Source organism: Vicia villosa, linkage group LG2 (genome assembly GCF_029867415.1).
Source record: "Vicia villosa cultivar HV-30 ecotype Madison, WI linkage group LG2, Vvil1.0, whole genome shotgun sequence".
NCBI classification, from domain to species: Eukaryota; Viridiplantae; Streptophyta; class Magnoliopsida; order Fabales; family Fabaceae; genus Vicia; species Vicia villosa.
In genome coordinates, this window is record NC_081181.1 from 213,406,704 (window position 1) to 213,430,236 (window position 23,533).

The 23,533-nt window shown below is 32.6% G+C and overlaps 1 protein-coding gene and 1 non-coding gene across 2 annotated transcripts; one reads left to right on the plus strand and one right to left on the minus strand.

Annotated features, from left to right (window-relative positions):
• Positions 1–4,899: 4,899 nt before the first annotated feature.
• LOC131653811 (V-type proton ATPase subunit a1-like) lies at positions 4,900–15,308 on the minus strand. The gene is made up of 18 exons (XM_058924102.1): positions 14,900–15,308; positions 13,741–13,785; positions 12,425–12,547; positions 12,116–12,223; positions 11,683–11,796; positions 11,395–11,568; positions 11,098–11,235; positions 10,522–10,629; positions 10,268–10,375; positions 10,030–10,178; positions 9,348–9,501; positions 8,508–8,668; positions 6,947–7,153; positions 6,677–6,860; positions 6,501–6,584; positions 5,964–6,160; positions 5,816–5,875; positions 4,900–5,638 (listed from the first exon to the last, which is right to left on the minus strand). Exons 1-18 carry the CDS (start codon positions 15,041–15,043, stop codon positions 5,434–5,436), a joined length of 2,463 nt encoding a protein of 820 aa, XP_058780085.1. The 5' UTR covers positions 15,044–15,308; the 3' UTR covers positions 4,900–5,433.
• A 7,282-nt stretch (positions 15,309–22,590) lies between these two features.
• On the plus strand, positions 22,591–22,664 carry TRNAT-AGU (transfer RNA threonine (anticodon AGU)). The gene has a single exon. It is a non-coding gene; the product is annotated as a tRNA-Thr (tRNA).
• The last annotated feature ends 869 nt before the right edge of the window (positions 22,665–23,533 follow it).

The following is a 23,533-nucleotide window of genomic DNA, read 5'->3' on the forward strand; positions in this document are numbered from 1 at the left end:
GAGATGCATCTCCAAAATCCTCCTTTTTAATGACTTCGGAGACGCACTTCCGAATATAGAGACATTTTTAGAATTTCGCAATGATTCTTAAGAAGATAGAGGATGGATAAAGAAATTATCAACTAAAATAATGTCACAAATTAGAAAAAAATTTGAAAGAAAAAAAAAACATAAAACAACTACCTCATGGAACTTTTTAAATTGATTTTCATCGTGTCAGAAGAATCCTTCCCGAATATTTATATTATGTTGTTTTGAAGTGGATACACAAAAAAAAAAAAAAAAAACATTAAGAATAGACTTATTGGGTATTCAACTTTTTCTCATGATGATTGAATTCGAATTTATTCTTCTGATAAAGTTAGAGATATGAATCAAGACATTGTTGGGTATTCAACTTTTTTTTCATATACATTTCTTTTTTAATTTTGTTTCGAAAATATTTTTTAATATTCGTTTATAAAATACTAATTTCATTATGGTGCATGATTTTTTTATGATGCTTTTTCAGAAGATATTGAAGAAATTGGTGCATATTTTGATATAGAATTTAATTGAAATGCTATATTTTGCAAGTTGCAACAGCTAATCACAATTATTGATTTATTTAAATATTTAAATTTTAATTTAATTTTCTTTAAAGTAATATATTTTAAACTCTCTTTTATATATATATATATATATATATATATATATATATATATATATATATATATATATATATATATATATATATATATATATATATATATATATATATACATAAATTTTTTAAAATTTTGATAAATATCATAATATATGATCATAAAATAATTTAATCACATTTAATTCATAGAAGTATTTTACTGCTTATTTAACTTCAAAAGAAATACAAATTCTCATCTCTCATTCCTTCCAAAATTGTCCTCCCAAACAAATTTTTCCAAATTCTTTTTTCTTTTACATGAAATGATATTCTTTTTTTAGTAAAGTAGTTTAATTATCGATTTTCACTTTCAAAAGTGAATAAGGAAAATGTTTGAATTAGCGGTCAGTCAATCAATTGTCATTTACATAGCTATTGAATTACAATTAGGATCGACCCAATTAATTCAGATATTTTGTTTTAATTTATAAAATACAAACTCATTTTTTTATATATTAAACTTGTATCATAATAATTTTTTGATTTATTAAATTTTTACTATAACATCATTTTTATTATTTTTTGAATCAAAGAATATATATTAATTCAAAAAACCAATACAAAGCATGGTGATCTACAAAGAGATCCAACCTATACAAAAACCAAGTAACCTATAACATCAATTTGGCGATATGTATGCGAAGCTTTCTATACTGCCAAGCCCTATATACTATTTTATCTTTTATACTGCTTTCTATACAAATATTTTTTCCTATACCATCAAAACAAATATTGTTTCTCAGAGTCCAAATACCGTAAACGGTTTCAGCCAAAGCCATTTTCAAAAGCTCCACCTTCCAACCTTTCCTATTTGCAATATTAGAGGCCCAGCAGAGTTCAGCATTCCAGTTCTGAGGCTGGTGCTCAACATCAATCCAATCCAAGATATTAGCCCAAATGCCTCCAGCAATAGGACACTTAAAGAACAGGTGTTCCATATCTTCATCCTCAAGTCTGCATAAGCTGCAAGTTACCTCTAGGCCTGGCAGGAAACCCAATCTAGCCATTCTAGTATTAGTTGCCAATCTCATATGACAAGCCATCCACAAACAGAGATTTGCACGAGGCCTGGCTTTATTATTTCTCAGAATATTTCTCCAAAAGACCCGGTTACCGTTATCAATTAAGCAAGCATAGAAAGTACTTACCTTGAACTTTTGCCTTTGGATAGAAACTTCCCATTCCTGCTGAACCTCGGGAATAATACCTCTTTGACTCAGAATACATTTAGCTATCCAACTAGTACTAGCCTTTACATCATAGGTCATAACTCCAGTCTTTGCAAAATAATAGCTATGCATCCATTGAACCCATAAATTCTCAGCCATTCTACAAAGGTTCCAAAGGCATTTTAGCATCAGCACAGTATTCCAAACCTGCAGATTGATGACTTGCAAACCTCCTTGGGCATAAGGTCTGCAAACACTATCCCAGGCTATGGGACTTTTTTTGCTCTGTGCAGTCCCAGTCCAAATGAAACTCCTACATATGCTATCAATCTTCTTCAGTACAAACTTTGGAAGAGGGAAGCAACTCATCCAATACTGAGCAATGGCAGCAATGATGCTCTTCACCAATTGTACTCTTCCTGCATATGTCAGTAATTTGCTGGTCCAGTGGTGGATTCGAGCCACAATTTTATCAATGAGGGGCAAGTAGTGTTGAATACTCAACCTCTTATGTGTCAATGGAACCCCAAGGTATTTAATAGGGAAAGAACCAACTTTGAACCCAGTAATATCATGAAGTCTTTGCTGCATATGAGTGTCAACCCCACCACAAAACATAGTACTTTTTGTGGGGTTTGCTATCAGGCCAGTGGAATCTGTGAATGTCTTGAAAGCCCTCTGAATCTTTTCAACAGATGTAGGGTCACCTCTACAGAAAAGTAGAACATCATCTGCAAAAATCAGATTTGTCAGTTTGAGCTTTTTACATTTTGAATGGTGTTTGAAACCAGACTCAAGCTGCATCTTCTGCATGATTCGATGCATATACTCCATGATGATCACAAAGAGTAAGGGTGATAAAGGGTCACCCTGTCTGATCCCTCTCTTTGCTTGCATGAAATCAGTCAAACTCCCATTAACATTGAACCTGTACGAGACAGAGGTAACACTAGCCATTATCCAGTCAATGAACTTCCTAGGTATCCCAATCTCCTGCAGAATAACCTCCATGGCCCCCCAATTAACCATGTCATAGGCTTTTTGTAAATCTGACTGCATCATCACCCTAGGAGAACCACCTTTTCTACCATAACCCTTCAGCAACTCATAGGCCAAAAGAATGTGGTTGTGAATGACTTGCCCAGGTACAAAAGCTGCCTGACAGTTACTCACAATGCTAGGTAGCACACTACCTAATCTATTGGTCATAATTCTGGATACAATCTTGTAAAAAGTGGTGCAACCAGCTATGGGCCTAAAGTCTCTAACTCCCTTTGGGCTATCACCCTTAGGAATAAGGGTCACAACAGTGCTGTTAAAAGCCTTATAGATATGCCCAGTGTCAAAGAATTCCCTAACAGCAGCAACCACATCATTCTTAATGATATGCCAGCAAGACTTGAAAAATTTAGAACCAAAACCATCCATACCTGGTGATATTAATGGAAAAAATGGACCTTCCAAATTTAGGACTCTTTGCTAGAGAACTTATTAACTCCTGCACATGTAAATATTAGCTATAAGAAGAGCTTACAACTATAAAATTCAAACTCTCTTAAAACTTTTTATTAATTCCATTTATGCATTAAATTTTAGCACTTATTGAAGAATTAAAACTTTTTATCAAATTAAGAATTAAAAATTGAAAATAGTAGTATTTTACAACTATTTAAAATATATGTAAACACCTAACTATTATATTACATGTCTATGAATATAATAATTTATTTGAAACGAAGTCATAATCAATTATATAGCATGAAGATATTCAGTGGTTAGATTTTCGTTAAAAAAATGTTTAGATTTGAAAAAAATAAAGATAGATAAAATTGAATGTTTATGTGAATTATTTAATAAAATAACTATTTCAAAAGTTGCTCTAACTTCAACTCATTACTTCAAAAGTAAATAAGTAAATATTGAGACAATTATTTATTTAAAACAATATTGACACAATTCTACAATGTAAAAACTTAACGTAAAATGATAAATTTGACAATTCATTAGCACTTTATTGAAAAACTTACATATTTTGTCGATAAGAAATTCTTAATGATTCCATCAACTCTATAGATTTTCTCACAATTTCAAAACTATTTTAACTTAAATTAAATATAAAATTCATGTATATTAAAAATACAAATAAATATCAACAACAAAATCCAACACCTAGAAATATTCAATTTATTTAAAGTTTGGTGTTCGCAATCATTAATATAATATATCAACAAGTTATTAAATAGATAAAAATAAATCAACAATTTTTTAATGAAAAAATTAAAATGGATAACAAAAATCAGATAAATAAATTTATTCAACAAAATTCAGTTAAATTTATTCAACAAAAATTTTGATAATTTTTGGGTATCTATTAGTTTTACTAAAGGTCTGTTTGGTAAAAATAGCGGTTGACTGATAAGCTAGCTGATAGCTTATAGCTTATGACTGATGGCTGATGACTTATAGCTTATAGCGGATGGTTGAGACTGGTAGCTTATAAGCTAATTGAAGTGTTTGATAAAATTAGCGGTTCAATTAACTTATAAATGTAAAATGACATAAAAGACATTTAATATATATTATTTTATTTTAAATTAAAATAAATTATAAGGGTTAAAAATGGATTTTAATTAAAATAATAAGGATAAAAAAAGAAGAAAAAAATGATAAGCTATAAGACATAAGCTAAAACGCTATTTGAAATAGCGTCTAGAAAATAAGCTATAAGCTAGTAAAATAAGCTATAAACTCGTGATGAAAAGACCGTTACCAAACGGGTCTAAATTATTATATGAGCTTATAAGACATAAAACATAAGCTATAAGCTCGAAATCATGGCTTACCAAACAGAGATAAGCATGTAGACAAAATTATTTCAGAAAATAAATTAATTTTAAAATAACTAAATATTTAAAAAAATAACATTACCTGAAATTAATTAGATTCAATATTTTTCAGAAATTATAAGCAAATCATTTCTGTTGGTTAACTAAACAACATAAGTTTAACAACACACATCTAACAAGTTCCAGACAGCATGGCATCATTCAACTTATTTCTATATTTTACTCTGATAAATCCGTACAAAAACAATGGGACTCTCAACTTATTATTTATCAATACAAGAAAATTTCAGAGAAATTGGTTGTTTCTCAGCAAAACCTGCGCTACACAACATGTATGTATGTAAACCCAAGAATCCAATAGCTACACTATATGATGAATCCCAGCTCCTAATTACAAAAAATTAGTCAGAAAATCCCTTTCCTTATCTCTTCCTGTTTCCTATTCTAAATTTTGATTCAAAAAAGCTACAAAGTAGATATTCTGTTACAGATGCAGATGTCTTCCATGACCCATTGGTAGTGTAATCTGTTATACAGTTGAAGCCACAGAAAAATATGCAAAGATTTTTTGTTGCGGTTAGGTCCATATCAAGCAGTATATCATCGGCAGACCTAACAACTGAAACCATTAAATTAGGTTTCTACAAATTCTCATCTTGTGCTCAATTCATTTGTGCAAACACTCTTTCCATAGTATTTGCCAAAAATGAAAATGCAAGTTAGATACGATGGATCAATCATCATCCTCTGTTAAAGAAGCAAATGAAAAAGGCTTGAACTTGTAGCCATCACCATGGTAGAATTTATTTTGAAATTCTACCCAGTGAAGCCGCAGGGCATGAAGAAAAGCACTTAGACTCTCCATCATAAGTAGTATAAAGGCAGTTGCAAATGCAAAAACTGTTAGCCCCACTAACCGAATGATGAGATTGTCGTACCTGTTTTAATTGCAACCAGAAATGACATTAATAATTAAAGAATAAACTAGAAGTGTATAAATGGAACAAAGGAATACAGATATGACATATCGATAACTCCTGAGGGAAACACATGGGATGATTAAATGGTTTGAATTGAAGTACTAGTATAAAAGATGGGTTATAAATCAAACTCACCCCCAAGCAAGAAGCAACACTTTCTCATAGAAAACGGTAGAAAGTTCGGAGTGAGCCAAACTGCAAATGTTAAGAAAAATTAACCATCAAGCAAGAATATGTAAACAAGAGATTCATGAAGAAACAGGAGGAACGTGGCTGAGCAAACCTTAATGCCCACAGTCGAAGATATGATGCCGTATTAGAAACTGAACCTAAAACAAACTCGATGGAATGAATCATTTGGTGAACAAAAACCTCACTGAAATTGAACTCTTCATGATGATGTTCCCTGGCAGAATCTGGCTCCACCTCAAGATCCATTTCAGAAGTATTCAAAATACCATAACTACGGCCTTGAAATCGCTGAATAATGTCAGAAGGATAAAAAATTAATAATTATAGCAGGCTCCTTTGTATCATCTTTTTAATAACAAGATGCAACAAAAGTATTAAACAAAGCAACTATAGCCTGAAAATCTGTCTGCATTTGCCAACAGGAATTATAAGTAATTTAGCACTTATGCGTATTCATTTAAAAGAAAATTGATTTTGTAATAGTTCTCAAAGAATATTTATTGATATTAATCAACTCTGACAGAAATTCACGGTCAAAAAGGGGAAACTCAAATCACAAGCATATGTACAAATAAAATTATAAACTTCCTAGCAAGAAAATCATACATAAGGCAAGTAAAAGTGGCACCTCAGTATGAAGCTTCTTTAGAATAAAAGGTTTGGGAAAGAGCATCCATGGAACTGCAATTATAGCCAGAAGCAATAACACAATCTGCAAATCAAGAGGTAATTCAGACAGATGAAAAGCCAACAAACAGAACAACAAAATTTAAGCAAAAGTGAAGATAAGAACCAAACGCATACTTGAAGTGGTCTTTGGCCCCAGAACAACTGATTTTCACCAAGTTCATCTGTAGGGCTTAAAAACATATATATCATCACATGATAAAGGTCTGCTTGAGAGCCAGTACACCACTTAACAATAATGAGAAGGGAAAGATATCCAAAGAGACTGTTAAGGAAAATCATCTGTGGCACAAATTGGTACCTGAGAGTAACATTAGAGGAAGTTAAAACATTCTACTGAGAAGATAACACAAACAATTGCACGGGTCAGGCAGAAGAGAGACACACCTTATATCCAATGAGCTTCCAAAGAAACGAGCATTGAAATAGCTTAATATAATTCCCAAGTTCATATGTGCCACACCAAACAGAATGGACATCTTCATCTTCATAGAGTTCAGAAAAGATAATTCTGTACGACTTCCACGCCAGCTAGGATCCACACCAAATGGGTATGGATCACGGTATTTGACTAAGCCAATAGTATGTGCATCCCTAATAAAAGGTGGAGAATCATGAAAAATCAAAAGGCACCAAAGTTAAAAGCTTGCTGCTTTAGAAACAAAAGGATCTTAACTGCATTTTTGGCCAATACAAACAGCAAAAATCAAGACAATTCAAAGAAGAAAAGATATATAAAATACATAAAACTAAAAAAAAAAAATTGTGCATTCTTGAAAGAGAATATGGCAAAATAATTCCCAATGACATAAATATGAACTGAAATTACTGAGTCAAATGTGAAACATTAGTCCTTGGCGAGGGACCAAGGAAAATACAATTCAGTAACAGGTACAAAAGGGGGAATTTGCTCTCTATAAAACCATCATAATACATAGAAATTAAGAAAACTCTCCCATAACTAACACCAAGTTCAATTGATGGTTTCTACTAACTATACATCCATCTCATTGTGGTGGTTTATAGCTTAATCTAAGAGAGTTAAATTATTTGAATTAAGATTTGTCTTGTTGAAAACTAGCTTCTTTTTTTTTAACAAAAAAAAAAAACTAGCTTCTTTGGTCACTAAGGCTATGTTTGGGAGTTTGGAGGGGAAGGGAGGGGAGGGCTTTGAAAAATAGGAAGAATTGAGTGAAAAGAATAAAAAGATTTTGGGTAGGAGGGTTTTGGAGGATTTGATTTTATTCATAACACCAAAAACCCCATAAAATGGGGGAACTCAAAAATGGTATTGAAGGAGGGTTTTGGAGGGTTTTGGAGGGCTTACATAAATTTTGCAAATATCGTTTAGGTTGTTATACTATTTTGAAAATTAAAAAATTTGTAATGATAATGAGTCTTTTATCATTCTAAACAAAATCATTTTTTCAAAAAATGTCAAATATTTTTCTATATTATTTTCAAAATTCGATTTCGGAAGCCTTCCCCTCCCCTCCCCTCCAAACTCCCAAACATAGCCTAAGGATTCTTACAATAACATGAACCTATGATCTCTACCCAAAACCCCACCCGCGTCAACCACAAGTTTTATAGCCTAGATGGCATTTTGGCAAATTAATTAATTTGTTGCCCCAACCCCACTGTTGGTTGAAATGCAAAGTGTCAAGTAGAGATACGGAGGTCATGTTCACATCGAATAGGGGGCAGAAGAGCGTCAAATCTAACCTTAATAAAAAGAAGAAAAATTTGGACCAACATGTGAAACACGTTGAATTAGGTGTACAGGGAAACTATGAAATTTAAAATGCTTAAGGGAAACTATGAAATTTAAAATGCTAAAGGGAAACATACTACATCACCAAGAAAGACATCATACATACATCTGGACAATAAAACAAAATAAAAATTAGTGTCACCAAAGTTAGAGGAAGAGACAAATAGAACACACCTGCATGAAGTATCCCGGCATTGAAATGCTGATGGACCAAATATGTGAAAAGGAACAGAAAAGAACTCATTGTAGATTAACCCACAATAGATTGAAAATAGTGACATCAAGAGAATCACATAGCGCCCACCAAATAGCATCTCCATGAAGCTTCCAAGCTTCTGAAAGAAACCAAATAGAACTATTAGGTATTAATTGCAATGCCAAGAACAGAACAAAAGTAAACGATATTTAAGTCTCTAAACAATTTCGACATACTACTCTCCATCCCAAATTATATCACGTTTTGACCATTTCACACAAATTAAGGAATGAAGTTAATTTTGTATGGGAAAGAGAAGTTAAGAGATAATTTACAAAATTATCCTTCATTAGTTACATGTGGGCGAGAAATTTTAAGAATTGAAAGTTAAGAGATAATCATTAATGTTTCATTAGTAATGTAAAGTGACCAATAATTTGTGACAATTGTTCCTTTACAAAGTGACTTATAACTTGGGACGAAGGTAGCATAATAGATATATTTCCCTAAAACATTTCAATTTATAAGACATTTAGACATCAAAAAACACAAATATTGCAAGAAACAAAATTTTAAAATTGTCTCCTCTTAGCTAAATCATGCTAAACACTGAATGCTTGGTAGCTCAGTTGACATAATTCTTTGAACATCAACCATGGTGAGCCTACTTCAAGTTAGAAATAAAAAGGAAGAATGTTTCAAGTTTGACAAATCTTGAATAACTTTTTTATTAATCCAGGATTGGACATAACATATGTCATATGACCCCTACATATTTTGGCAGATCTTCCTATTTATAACACAGGATGATTTTTTACCTGAGTACTGAGCTTGTTTTCACGTGATATAAGAACTAATGCTCCCAGCAACAGGCAAATTCCATGACCCCAGTCCCCAAACATCATAGCAAATAGGAAGGGGAATACAACAGTTGTGTAAACTGCGGGATTTGCTTCTTGGTATCTTGCGACACTGCCAAGAAAAGGGGCTAATTAGAGATGCAATATAAACCTGGAATGTAATAACTAGTAAGCTAGATAATTTGTAATAACTAGTAAGCTAGATAATTTGGATCCGCAACAATAACCCCTCAACTTAATCCAGAAAGCCAAATCTCAAACATGTCATATTTTAGTAATATTATATGGATTAACAGCTAGGGAAGTTTTAGAGCCTCTTGGACATACATTCCGATCAACAAACAAGTTTAGAAATAGAAAAGGAAGGAGTGGGAAAGAGACAACTCTCCAATTTTTTTATACACTAATCAGAAAGTTGCGTGGGCCACTTGCAAGTGCCAACATAAACTCAATTTATCAAATTCTACATACAGTAGTCAGAGACCCATCAATCTATTCGTGCAGAGGCGTTGCACATTGCAGCCCAATGTTCTAACTTCAAGAAACAAATGCACTTTAAAACACACCAAAAAAACTAACTTCATGACATTAAAATATTCATGCTACTGCTACTAAATATAGTCGATAGAATTAAGCTCACCCATATGCATCAACAATTTCTTGATAAGGATTTGTGAAACTGTTGGTCTTAAAATATGTAGGTGGTGATTCCACTGCATCCATTTGATGGAAGATTATGCCAACTTGAGAATTGCTATCAAAAGTTGCACGTTGCAGTGCCTCTTGCATCTGGAAAATCAATGAATGCAAGTTATTTTTAAAAATACACATACCAATGAGGTTTTTAGTTCCTCAAAAATTTAGAAAATAAAACATACCTGTGTTTTTGCAATCATAGGGCACCATCCCTCTCCAACAAGACATTTTTTTGTGACATCAAAATTTAACATGTTCAGTGTATCATACACGGCCTTCTCTCTTCTTACCTAGGACAAGGCGACAAGGATGAAAGCTATTGGTTTAAGATAGACACTATTTCAAACATTGATCAGGTATTAGGATTAATTTGCATTTAAAATATAAAAGATCAAAACTATCCCAGATATTAAGACGTACAAAAGCAAACCCTTACCAGGTCCATCCATTTTGCTAGATGGTCTGCTATAGAAGCTAGCGCCTTGTTCCGGTGCCTAATCCCAGCATCCAAAGTTGCCTCTAAGTCAGTAAGGCGTGATGTAACCTGTACCCAAATATGAAGGTTTTAACCATAAGCCACGCAGCACTTCACAAATTTTGTAATTACCAAAGATAAAATATATAAATCAACATCAAGGGCATAAAAGAAAAGGCACCAGGTACAGTATATTTCAATTCATGGAAAAACTGATTTTCCACGTGCATACTACTTATAACTTAATAATTGTGAATGGTATTTCTATGATAGATTCCATAAAAATTATGACACTTCATACAAATAAATTAAAGAACATCTAAACATAACCTATTGGAATGCAAAAGCTGAATACTTTGATAAGGTATGTAAAGTTCCCTAGGATTTAGGTTTAAATACTACAAAAATATTCCCTTACTGAAACTTTAGCTACAAAAAGCCAAACTTTATCAAGAGCACACTTTGCCCCTATGTTGTAATAATACACTTGAATTGAAGAGGTTAACAATAATATCTTCCAAAGCTGAGCTCACTTACCTCCCTGGTTATTTGCCCATGCTTGCTTATATCTTCAGGAACAGGATAACAATTTGCACCAAATGCCTCGCAAATTTTCAGAATCTTTGTTCTTGCCTGTTCCCCAGAGAAAAACACAACGAATACTGTTTTCTCAATCTGAAAAGAAAATTACAGGAGTCTGAATCACTGTGTAGACAGAGTACAGCGTGGGAATACACCAGCTGTGAATGCAATAGGTCAATGATAAATACAGATTGAAAGGAGGGAAAAGAGCCAAACTATCAATCTTCATAAAGTTGTAAGAAAGAAGAAAACCATCTCAGTTGTAACAGGATCCATGATTTGTTCACCAGCTGGTGCCTGATTGAAAAGCATATTGCCTCTTGTAGCACGAAATAACATCCTTTCAAACCTAAGAGCCTTGGATTTACAAATTATCCCGCTGATAAATCTTAAACCAGACGTATTTGATGGTTCGGGTCTCATTTCCTGTAAAATAAACAATTTAGCATAGTGCACTTCATGGACAAAATAAATTTAAAATACAGTTTCTCATTTCTCACACTAAAGAAAAATACATCAAGGATGGGATATACAAGGAACCTGATCAAGCAAAGATGATGTCTCAACATAGTTATCATTTGAGTATATACTATCTTGTAGCTCTACCTCGTCTGAAATAGCACGACCATGGCTAGAAATAAGAAAACTGCATGCCTGAAATTTCGCAACAATATTATATATACCACATGAGAAGCAGGACGTGTAGAGGATACATTGTATTCATGAAATAACGTAACAGGACTGCATTCATGAATTCAGAAAAATACAATATTGGTATTTGAGTGAAACAACAAATTTTAAAAACTAAACATGTAAGAATATTTTTTTAAAAAAATGCAATAACTTATGCCAAATTATCATCAGAAAGACCATTAATTGTTAAATGAACTCAAAACAGGAAAAAATAAATAAATAAATATGTACCAACTACCAAAATCCAAGGGAACAAATAGACTGTGAAGGAAATAAATACCTTCTGTAATACAATCTTGAATTCCAGAAGTTCGTTATATGACTGCCGAAGCTTGTCACTATTAGAGTTCATTTCAATTAGCTCATGTTCATGCTCAGCAAGATGTGCCTGATAAAAGAGAAACCAACAGAACATTTATAATCAGATCCAAAAGTGAAAATCCTTAAGCAAACTGAAAAAACTGCTGAGTAATGAGTGCCAACTTAAGTTATGGCATCATGTACTTGTTAACAGCAAGACAACATGCAAATTGAATATTAACCCTTAGACAACAACCATATTTGATGGAGAGAAAAAACAGAAAGAGACCTCTAAATCCTCCAAGTCTATGTCCGGTTGCAATAGAGTACGAGAAGGCGATATAAGACCAGCTTTATTGATTTGATCCTTGAAAAATCGTAGCTTTCTTGACATTTCTGCACATCGTTTTACCTGCCAAATTAAATGCAGTTATAACAGTTATAAGAAATAAAAATAAAAATAAAGAAACCATTATTGCAATCATGACTTCTGAGGTTAAACTGTATCAGTATGTCCACCAGTCTAAAAAATACTAAAAAAGCAACAAACTCAATGGACACAAATTCTAGAAAATACTCACTTTGATCTCAAATATTAAGGAAAAAAATCAAACTCATGCTAAGTCACTAATTAAGAAGATTAGTTAAATTCTTTAATTTATTATATAATAATCTTAACAGTACTTGAATATTCCAAACTTTCCTCGTGAAAATTTGCTCCATGGGTGGTTTTAGAAAATAAAATGCACATTTATCGAAGGATACTACTTTATGATTGATATCATTAAAAATGGTGTAATTAGTTCATAGTTGCTTTTATACAGGACCACCACGAAACATAAATATTTTTTTGCTTTTAATCAAGTTCGCCGCACCAGAGTGGTTAACCCTAAGAAAAAGGAAAACACTTGCCCAAAATTGAACCTTCTTCAGTGTAATGTAGGATAACTACAATCTAATTCCAACTTCATTCCTGTATAAGTTTCTTTACTAAATGAAGCTGTAAATGCTAGCAAACAAGGAAATGGTGTCATAAGCACTGTCCATATAGAGGGGTCTCAAAGCTCAAGTGTAGACAAACAAATATCCACAAATTAAACAAATGAGGTTCCTTTTCAAAAAAAGTGTGGAAATTTACACATTATATTGCTAGCCAGAGAAATAGGGAGGAAAGAAATTGGAGAGAAGAGAAAATGAAGTGGAGTTAAGAGAAAAATATGTATGGTTGGTTTCATTGGTAGAAATGAGAGAGAAATTAATGAGGAAAATTTTCTCCATTGCTGGGATGAGTAGGAGAGTAAGTAGAGAAGAATGGAAAGAGTATACATAAACAGGTTTTAAGCCTTAAGCGAGTCTGGTAAGTTGACGTTACTAATCAATAAGAAGCATTTCATAATGGACACACACATATGGTAATTGACTAAAACACTATGGTCATTGATTAAAGAAAGATAATATGTGGAAAAAACACGCTCTTCTTTCACCCTTTTCCATAGTGAGAGATAGAATATTTTTCTCTATCTTTTCAAAGTCAACCCATCCAAACAATACAGTTGGGGGAATTCAGAATGTAACAGGATTTCTCACTAGTACAACAAAGAGTACCTGATTAACAAACGTTCTCTGGAAAGGGCTTTTGTCAGCATTTAACTGCAGATAAAAAAAAAACAGTGCTCATAAGAATTGCAATGAGGAAATAACATAGAAAACTACTACACCAGCAACATCCAATTATAAAATTTAGAAGGCCAAAAAGTACTTCTCCTGCATGTGGAAGGAAACAAATTACTCAATAGTTTAAACAAAATTTGAATATTTCATAATCAAAAAACTAACATATTATTTATTTGTAAGTCGAACATATCCAGATGATGTCAGTCAGGATCCAGCTCAAAAACTAAAACTACCACTTCCTAGATGTATAGCAATTCTCACATGTAGATGGCTCTCCACCAACTTTATAGCAATTGCTGAGTATTGTCCTTTTATAATATTCTAAAACCAAAGCTAACGGAAGAATAATAATAAATAACAATCTAAATCTCAAAATAGTCTTCTCACATGATACTTCTAACATGATACCACATGCCTGATGAAAATAGTTGGCATAAGCAAAAACCATTATATCCTAAATTACAATTGGAAATAACCGCTATCAGCGGTATTTGAATACACAATCACACATTAATACAGTCTAACTTCAAAAGGAAACCGATCAAACAAATTTCAACATAGATCAGTAATCTACAAGTTGACTGCAAGTTGAAACTGAAAAATCACAGTATTCATCTCTTGAATAAACGAAAAAAGATTACTATATTAACCTCCTTCATCTTCACTCGAACGAACTAATAAACTCATAACTAAATACTCAATAAATAGTGATCCACAATTCATAGTGCAATTATGCAACAGATTCAACAACTTCTTAACAAAACTATGCTTGAACTTTAGATCAGTTAGCACAAACTGTTCAGGAAGAAGATCCAAATCAATCACATTAGAATCCTACAAATTTGCATTCAGCATTGAACCATCATTCATGCAGTACTGCATTTTCTTCATTTCTTAACTCTCACACTCAATTCAACTAACATTCAATTCAAATAATAAAAAATAACTGAAACAGATAATACAGTAATCCATGCAAAACCGCAACCGTTAAAACTGCATAATGAACTCAACGAAAACCTCAAAAACACCAAAGAAAGAAGAAAAAACTCGGAATCAGGAACAAGCGATTTGGATCTGGAAGAGAACTCACGTCTCTGAATTGAAGAAGACCGAGTTCGCCTAAATACGAAACGGCACGCTGAGCGGACTCGGCGGGGATGATGAGTTGAACAAACGTCATCTTCTCCGATCGCATCAGATCCATCGGCGGCAAGTTATCAATGAAGCGTTCCATTTTCTCGGGGAGCGTCGAGAAAATGGATCTGTGGATAGATCTGAAAGCGTGTTTCAGAGAAAGAAGCTTAATTTGGAGAATTTCAATTTGTCATTAAGAGGTGCAAATAGAATGGGAAATTGGGTGTACTACGCAAAGTCTATGGGAATGGAAAAAAGTATAGGAGAGTATTTTAGAAATAACGCTATTCAAATACAAGTTATTGGTGTTGCTTTTGAGTGTGAATTCTCTAACACATGATGGTCATGGTGAATTGGTGACGGTGCGGTCATATTTCATGATCTTGCAAGCTGTATATGTCAACAAAAAAAAAAACTTCTGCAGTACTACACATGTACTTTTTTAAAAAATAAATAAATAAGCATGTATTTTTTTAATTTTTAGATAAATATGTGTTTTTTAATTAAAGTTACTTCTGTGTTCCTTAAATTCCACTCTTAATTTAGGAATTGATCTTTTTATGTTAAAATAATGTAATTTTAATAAAATATTGTCCATACAAAACTATGTGAGGTAATATACCAAAACATATGTATGTTTATGTATGTTTTGAATTTTTTTTTTAAATGATTTTTATAATATTACATAATTTTGAAAATAAAATTTATAAAAAAAAATTTATAAAAAGTTTAAATGAAAGTTTACTTTGAATAGTTATTTTTAGAATTATAATTTTAAATATTTTATTATTTTATTAAAAAAATTGGATATCAAAAATTTTAAAAAAATCATTTAATTTGAAAGTTATTTCAAATTGTTTTTCATAAGTATCATTTTTGAGATATAATTTTTTATATATTTTAATCTTAAATAATGTATGTTTATGTTATATGATGTCAAAATAATTTTTTAATTTAAAAAAATATGTATAAAAAAAATTATAATATTTTAAAAAACAATTTTATAAAGTTTATTTTTTAAAATACAGAGAAAATTTTAGTTTTTTAAAAGATAAAAGAAAATAGTTATGATAATGTATTGATGGAAAAATTATATATAAGATAAGTGTTTACTTATTTATAAAAATTGGTAAAAGTGACCGTATAAAAATAGAATTTGTTGCCATTATTGTGATACTAAAAATATTGATTTTTTAAAATAAATTTAAGTATGATATGAATTAAATTAATACATCAGTTAAGTTAATAGGTATTGTTAAACAGATCAAGTATGTAGAAAAATTAAATTATTTGATTTTTCATTACAATGTTTTATTATAACAGATTATAAATTATTTAAATCATATCTAAATATTAATTACTAAAGTATTTATTAATATTTTTAAAATTATTGAAAACTTTGTATATGGGTTGGGATAATTTAGTTGGACCTAAAAAGGGACAATCCAAGATAAAGTGATTTGAATCAAGTGCAATAGTATTGGCAAGCGTCTGAATTGGGCCTAGTCACCTGAAGCGAAGTTGGTCTCAAAAATTAGATATGGTCGCGCGAAGCGAGCTTAGTCGTTCGAATTAAGTCTGGTCGCCTAACTCGGACATATTATCACTTATCCAATCCCACTTGAGATTATACCGATTGTATTGATCGAATCATGGGGGAGAAACCACTTGTCCAAGAAATGAGGAAATTGGTCCTCCATAATGCAACATGTTCCTCAAAAAGGAAGGAAGGACTGGTTATTGGACTGGATCTGCCCCTTAGAGACCCTTATAAATATTCCAATCTCATAATTAGAGTAGAGGATTTGCAAATTCCAAAGAAAACACCTACATATAGTCTTTTATAATCCTCGTGAGTAGACCCTCACTCTCTATTGTACTTTTGGCAAGTACAATTGGCACCCACTATGGGATTCGATAAAACTGACATAGGTCTTAAGTCATCTATGATTTATTTTCCTCTTTAATTTTATTTCACAAACTCTTCCATTTCAAATTCTTGAATTGTAGATGATAGAGCTATCGTGGTGACATCATTATATTAAAGAAATCGTCTCCGAATAGAGATCTAACGAGTAACCACTACCAGATGGACATTGATCGCATTCATTGGTGAAATCCTTTATTTTTAATGGTGACATTCCACGATCCGATAGACGGTATCGCCACCTTCCTTTGATGCATGAATCCCTTGTAATTCTTTGTATCTTTCCGAAGTGTCGTAAAGAGATTCGTTATTTTGTTGAATGAATTTAGTTATTTGGTTTCTAAGGACAACAGTCTTACTTGGTGGAAAGTATATTGGTTTCAATGTTCTAGCTCTATCTCTAAGGGAAAAAGGAAATAGACGTAATCGTATTGCCTCAGGTGCAACACCATTGGATTTCAATGTGTCGGCTAGTTGGACAAACACTTTCAAGTGTTGGTTAAGATTCTCTGTCGCTAAGTGATAAGTGCCAAAATGTCGATATTTTGAGTATATATTTGTGGCACTTATCGATTCTATTCTTATGATTTTTGTAATAAAATCCTAACTTTTGTGTAAATATGTGCATACTTGTGTTTTTAATTCATTTTTATACCAATTAATAGTTTTTCATTCATTTTATAGGTATTCATGCATCTTTGGAGCATTGAGTAATAAAGACCAAAGGCTAAGCTTCAAGAATGCAAATTCTACCAATTCATAAAAGAATAAGGCTCAAAATAAGGATGACCAAAATCATCATTTTGGTTTCCATTCATTCATTATTGGATAGAGCATTGAATAAGCTTTCCAACGCTTCGAACCGGGCGCAATTCGGAGTTACGGTTCTCAACTTATGGCGAAAACAAGATTTCACTTTTGCTGTCAGTCCGCTGAGCGGAGCTCCAGCGGAGCAAATCAGAGTCTGGATGCAATTTTGAGTCCGCTGAGCGGAGGGGGTCCGCTAAGCGGACCTGCTAAGACAGCAGCTCGTTAAAAGGGGCAAAAATCACATTTTTAGGTTATGGTTTGGGTATTTTTGAGTCCCAACACCATCAACTTCATTCTTAGAGTAGAATTGGCTTAGAAAACAACTTCAGAGGTTGCATAAGGATGATCGGGGGTGGATTGAGCGTCGAACGGAGCTGACAAACCGGGAGATTTTCGGTTCAATTCTCTCCTTCTTTGTGTATTTCTCTTTGGTTGGGTTTGTTTGTATATTTACTTGAATCTTATGTATATTTACCGATTATAATGTTATATTTAACTTGCTTTACGGATCTGTGTTGATGTTATCCTGGATTTTTGCTCTATGCTGGGGATTTGGGGTGCTTTAGAGATAAGCTTCTTGAATCCTTATCTAGGATGATTATCTGTTGGTTCTGAACTCTAGAGATAGATTTAGAGCTAGCATTCACTGTTTGTATCTGTTCTTAATGCTTTCGTGTTTGAGCGGCACGCGAGAGATCGCCGACGCGAGAATACGGATGTTCTCGCGACTTCGCGTTAGAGATAACCTTAGTTGTGAGATGATCTCGTTTGTGCTCCAGAGATGGACGCTTATGTGAGAGATACGTGATGACATAGATGAGTATCGTAGGTTGAGTATAACGGGTTGGTAAGTGTATGTTTGTGAAGAGTGAATATATTTACATTCCTGATAAGTTATTTCTCTTCTAAGAATGTATTTATTCTTTTCCTGTCTATATCTTTGTTTACTTTTTGCTCATTCAATCCAAAGTTCGAAATCGTAGAAACTATTGAATGGCATCTCTCCATCTCTGTGGACGATAATTCCTGGATCAATATTTCCAAATCTTTTTTGTTGCTTGCCCTATACTGCATTCAACACTAAGCCAGAGAATTGGTTTTGTTGCATGATATGCAACAAAACGGGTTTAAGTTCAAAATTGTCAGTTGTTATAGCAGGATTGACAATACTAGTATGAGGTTCTTCATTGGAGCGTAAAGCAAAATCCTTAAGTGGCTTATGGTATTAGTCTTCTTTCATTGCTCTCTTAATTCGTCGGAGCAAGTTTCGTGCTCGTACGTATCTTTCTGGTTTAGCTATTGGATCTACTAAAGCTCTGGTACTGCGAGATCTTCGCATCTACCAGAAGAAATGGTTGCCTTAGTCTAAACGATGTAACAACAGGGTTTCGAAGTTTGGCGTAAATGGTCTCCGACAACGACACCAAAAACTTGATTGGTGCTTTCCGCAAGTAATCGTATCAGAGTAATATAAAGAGCGTCAAACCCACAAAGACCTAATCCTTAATATATCATTTTCTATTGTTACGGTGTTTATCTAAAGCTAATAAAGTAAGATTGGAATTGCGTAAAATAAAGTAAATAAGACTTGAATTAATAGCAGGAAAAGCAATGTTGGAATATGGATCACATCAATTCGTTGATACTCTCGGTGTTCATAAATCGAATCTCTTTGGAATAATATTTTCTATTTTGAAAAGAACTAATTGAACAGGAATTGTCGCTTCCGCGTATTTAAATCCGGATTTTACCCTCTAAATTAAGGATGGCAAAACAGACCGCCCGCCCTGCCCCACCTAAAGCCTGCCAAAAAGCGAACGGGGCGGACAAGCCCGCCAAGTAAAATGGGCATCAAAATCATATCCGCCCCACCAAAGTGGCAGGCGGTGGGCTTGCCCGCCTATTTTTTTATTTATATATTTTTCATTTTTTTGCATAGATTAATAGTCTTTTTTTACCTTTCAATTAAATTTTCACTTATTTTTTAGAACAATTTTTTATAAAGCATCTTTAAAATAAATTTTACCTAAAAAAATATTGCATATATTTACAAATAAATGTATAAAATAAAACCATCAAGAATTTGAATTACTAAAATTAACTAAAAAGGGGCGGACTTAAGGCGAGATGAGCTTAACAAATAGGTGAGACGGGCTTTAGCGGGCGGCGGGTTTTGGCGGGACGGGCTTTGGTGGTCGGCGGGCCCGAAGTCCCAACCCAACCCGTCATTTTATGGCGAATGCGCGGGGCGGCCTACGGGCCACCGTCCGTTTTGCCACCCCTACTCTAAATTATACCATCCATTGTCACGGAAGATGGTGTGTATTGCGTTAAAGAAATAAATTATTTTTAATTAATTGAATTCTTGACTCAATTGAAAAGTAGTTTTGATTGGAAAGTTTAACTTAAAAGGGTTCCAAGCTTTCGCTTAAATGCGTGCTTTCATAAATAGTTTTGAAATCACTTTCTAGAAATGTTAGACTTCCTAATTAAGTGACAAAGTGTTTTCGCGATTTTTATCAACTAATTACTAAGCAACTTTAGATCTTTTGTACCATACAACTTTTGATCTTATCCGGTGTATATAGGTGGTTTTACATCCATAGTAACCACCAGAATTAAGTTTTAGAAAAATTTGTAATTCAAACTAAAACAATCCCTACGAGCTTCTCAAAGAACAACCATGTAGAGTACCGTCGAATCGACGGTCCTCATATCCCAACACTTATAAATTAGCTAGACATGGCTACAACGTAAATAAAAGTAATTGATGCGATTGTGCGGTAAAAATAATTAGACATGATAAAATACTTTAAACGTGCAATTAAAGAAATGTAGAAGAAGAACATGCGATAAAATAAATAAAATGTTATTAAATAAACCTGCTCTGTAGAGACTTGAATCTGATACGAGGAAATAGATTGCTAAACTTGAATGCGGAAAGTAAATTGACGGGAGGATTGAACTTCAAAGTAAATTGTTCCAAACTCGATTATAGACTCGATAACTTGATACGATAACTCTTCGATGTGAAGAGTTGATCGCTTACAAAAATTTGACACTATATGACTTTAGTTTGGAACTAAGCTTGGATCCCCTCAACGATGGATTAAAAGGGGTATTTATAGGATTCTTCGATCCCTAAAAATCACGAAAATGGTTTCAGAGGGCGTCGAGAAAACTTAGGGAAGAAGTGGGTGACTTCTTGACTAAGAGAGCCCACTTTCCAACCTTCTGGTCGCCCTAACGTGTGGTGACCGCCACAAAGCCATGGCGAGCGCCATGCTCCCTAAGTGGTAAAGACTAGGTCTTTTGACCATTTTAACATGGGTTGGTCGTGGCTACCTCCATGGTAAACGCCATGGTGGTCGCCACGAGTACAATGTGCTTCATTTTCTCCTGATTTTGTCAACTTTTCTTCGTTTCTCCGCGAATGACTTCCAATTGGTCAATTTCCTGAAACACAAGCAAAATACCAGCATAACAGTGGAAATATGAAATAAATAAACAATAAGCATGCATAAAGCAAGTCAAATAAATGGTGTAATTTAGTGACATCAATGGGCGGTGCGCCTATCGAAGCTACATTCCTTTAGCCTATAAATAGGAGGTTCAACTTCAGTTCTCAATGAATTTCGGTAGATTTAAAGGAGTACATAAAAGGAGCAAGTTTGCATTGGTCTCAATAGGAGAATATGAGAGGGGACTAAAGGCGGAAATATTGATCGTAGTGACACTTACGAATGTCTTTTAGAAATTGTCTTCTCAGGATTACATGTATAGATACAATGAGTAACCGTAGCTAGAAATTTCTTTGTTAAGGGTAGATATAGTCATTTTATATTCATATTCCATTCGATCATGGCATTTTATGTAATTGTACTTAAACTTTAATATTGATTGTTCTTTGTTCTTAATGCTTATTTTGGAATATCTATCTAAAATATGTTTTTATGGTGCGACTTGGCCTACCAAAAGTGCTAGCTATTACTAAATACAAGTCTCCACCTATTGGATACTAATGCATAAACATATGGTTAAATTTGATATTCATAAAATACTTATAATTGATAATTGATATCTTTATATTATTGTTGAAATTTAATGCTATTGTATTTAATAGTGTGAGACATATCCTATTAGGTAATACAACTGAGAATATCTACTTCATCTCTTTTCTTAAAATCATTCATTTTCTTAATTGTTTTGAAAAAAGTTTTATCACAATTCACCCTTCTTGTGTTTAAAGTCATTTGGTCAACACTCCAAACACATTTAATGTGTAGGTTCCATATGCCAATTACTCTCACTCCGAAGAGAACCTTAGATTTATCGACAAGATTGCAATGGTTCAAAGTTTTGGGTCAGCCTCAAATACTATCATGACAACAATCCTCGCCTCAAATACTATCATAACCAAAAACAATTATAATGGTCTCTTATATGTAAGCATGATACTGAATTATGCTTAAATATGATTTACTTCACCCTTGCAAATTTCCACCTCAATCTCTTATTGACATAATTATTATAGTGCTAACCTTTTTTGTAGGTACCCTCTTTGTTCACTCGATAACCATCTCAGTCGTACCACAAACATTTAACGATGATCTTCATTACCAGACCAGTCAACCTCTGCTCTAGTTCAAGTTATGATTTAAAAAAAATATAAATCACACTAAAGATTCAATTTAGTCTCTCATAAATTTATCACATCCCAATTTAGGCATTTGAAAAAAAAAAGGTTCCAATTAATCCTTGAAATTTTAATACGAGAATAAGTTAGTTACTATGTTAACTTTGAATCATTATAAAATAAAAAGTATTTGTAACTATATTAAAATGTTATGGATTTAGTTGAATATTATATTTTTAAGTGATTACAATTAGTCATGATATAAGATCAACAAGCTTTCATAGCTTAGTTGGTTAGAGCACCCGTTTAGTAAGCGGGAGGTCTTGAGTTCAACTCTCAATGAAAGCAAATTATTGGTTTATTTTTTTTTATAAAATTAATAACTTTTTTTTATAAAATTTTCAATTGCCAAATATGATATAACTTTCCTTTATAAGATAAATATGTAGAAGATTTCTCTATTTAAAAGATTATCAATTTAAAATGAGAAAAGTAATTCATGAGCTAAAAACAGAGAAATATTGCATGTCATGTAATGAGGTTACAAATTACTAAATATTAATATTAAATATAAAATCATATTCTAGAAGTATGTTGAACAATGATTCATTCTATGATTTCTTCTTTTATCTATGGTGATGAGTGGTGTCTTGTCAAGTGAGACCAAAACAAAACTTTGTGGAATTTATCAACAATGTAAGAATACAAAATAAATAACTTAAAAAACTTATGTCTAAGCCTTAGTTAGCCCTATTAAACTTCATTTATAATTGTTCTATTTACTCCTATAGTCATGATATTTTATGGCTAAAGTGGATAAGTAAGTAATGTATATCTATTCACTAATCTACTATATTAGTTTTTGAAATCCATTGATTAAGTAATATCACAACTTAACAAACTTTTATCTAACTAATTAAATTCATAATTAATCATATAGCATTAAAACACAAGAACTAAACATAACATAAAACAACATTCATTCACATCAAATATTATTTTTCATGAAACTTCACATTATTTCACATTATTGATCAAATAAGAGTTAGCTCATAGTGGGCAAATAAATGCAAGAGTACTGAAAATATAGTTTAGACTTTTAAAACTAAATATGAATAAGGTTACACGTGCGAATAAATTACATAGTACTGAGAATATATGTGTTGTGAATTCAATGCCAAGAACAAAGTATAATGCAAAGAAAGAATAAAGAACGT

Excerpts from the sequence above, each read along its gene's own strand:
- LOC131653811 (XM_058924102.1), bottom strand. The coding sequence starts at position 15,043 with ATGGAACGCTTCATTGATAACTTGCCGCCGATGGATCTGATGCGATCG. Across the intron at positions 8,669-9,347 it reads AAAACAAGCTCAGTACTCAG|AAGCTTGGAAGCTTCATGGA; the intron begins GTAAAAAATCAT and ends GGTTTCTTTCAG. Across the intron at positions 5,639-5,815 it reads GTGTTGCTTCTTGCTTGGGG|GTACGACAATCTCATCATTC; the intron begins GTGAGTTTGATT and ends CAATTAAAACAG.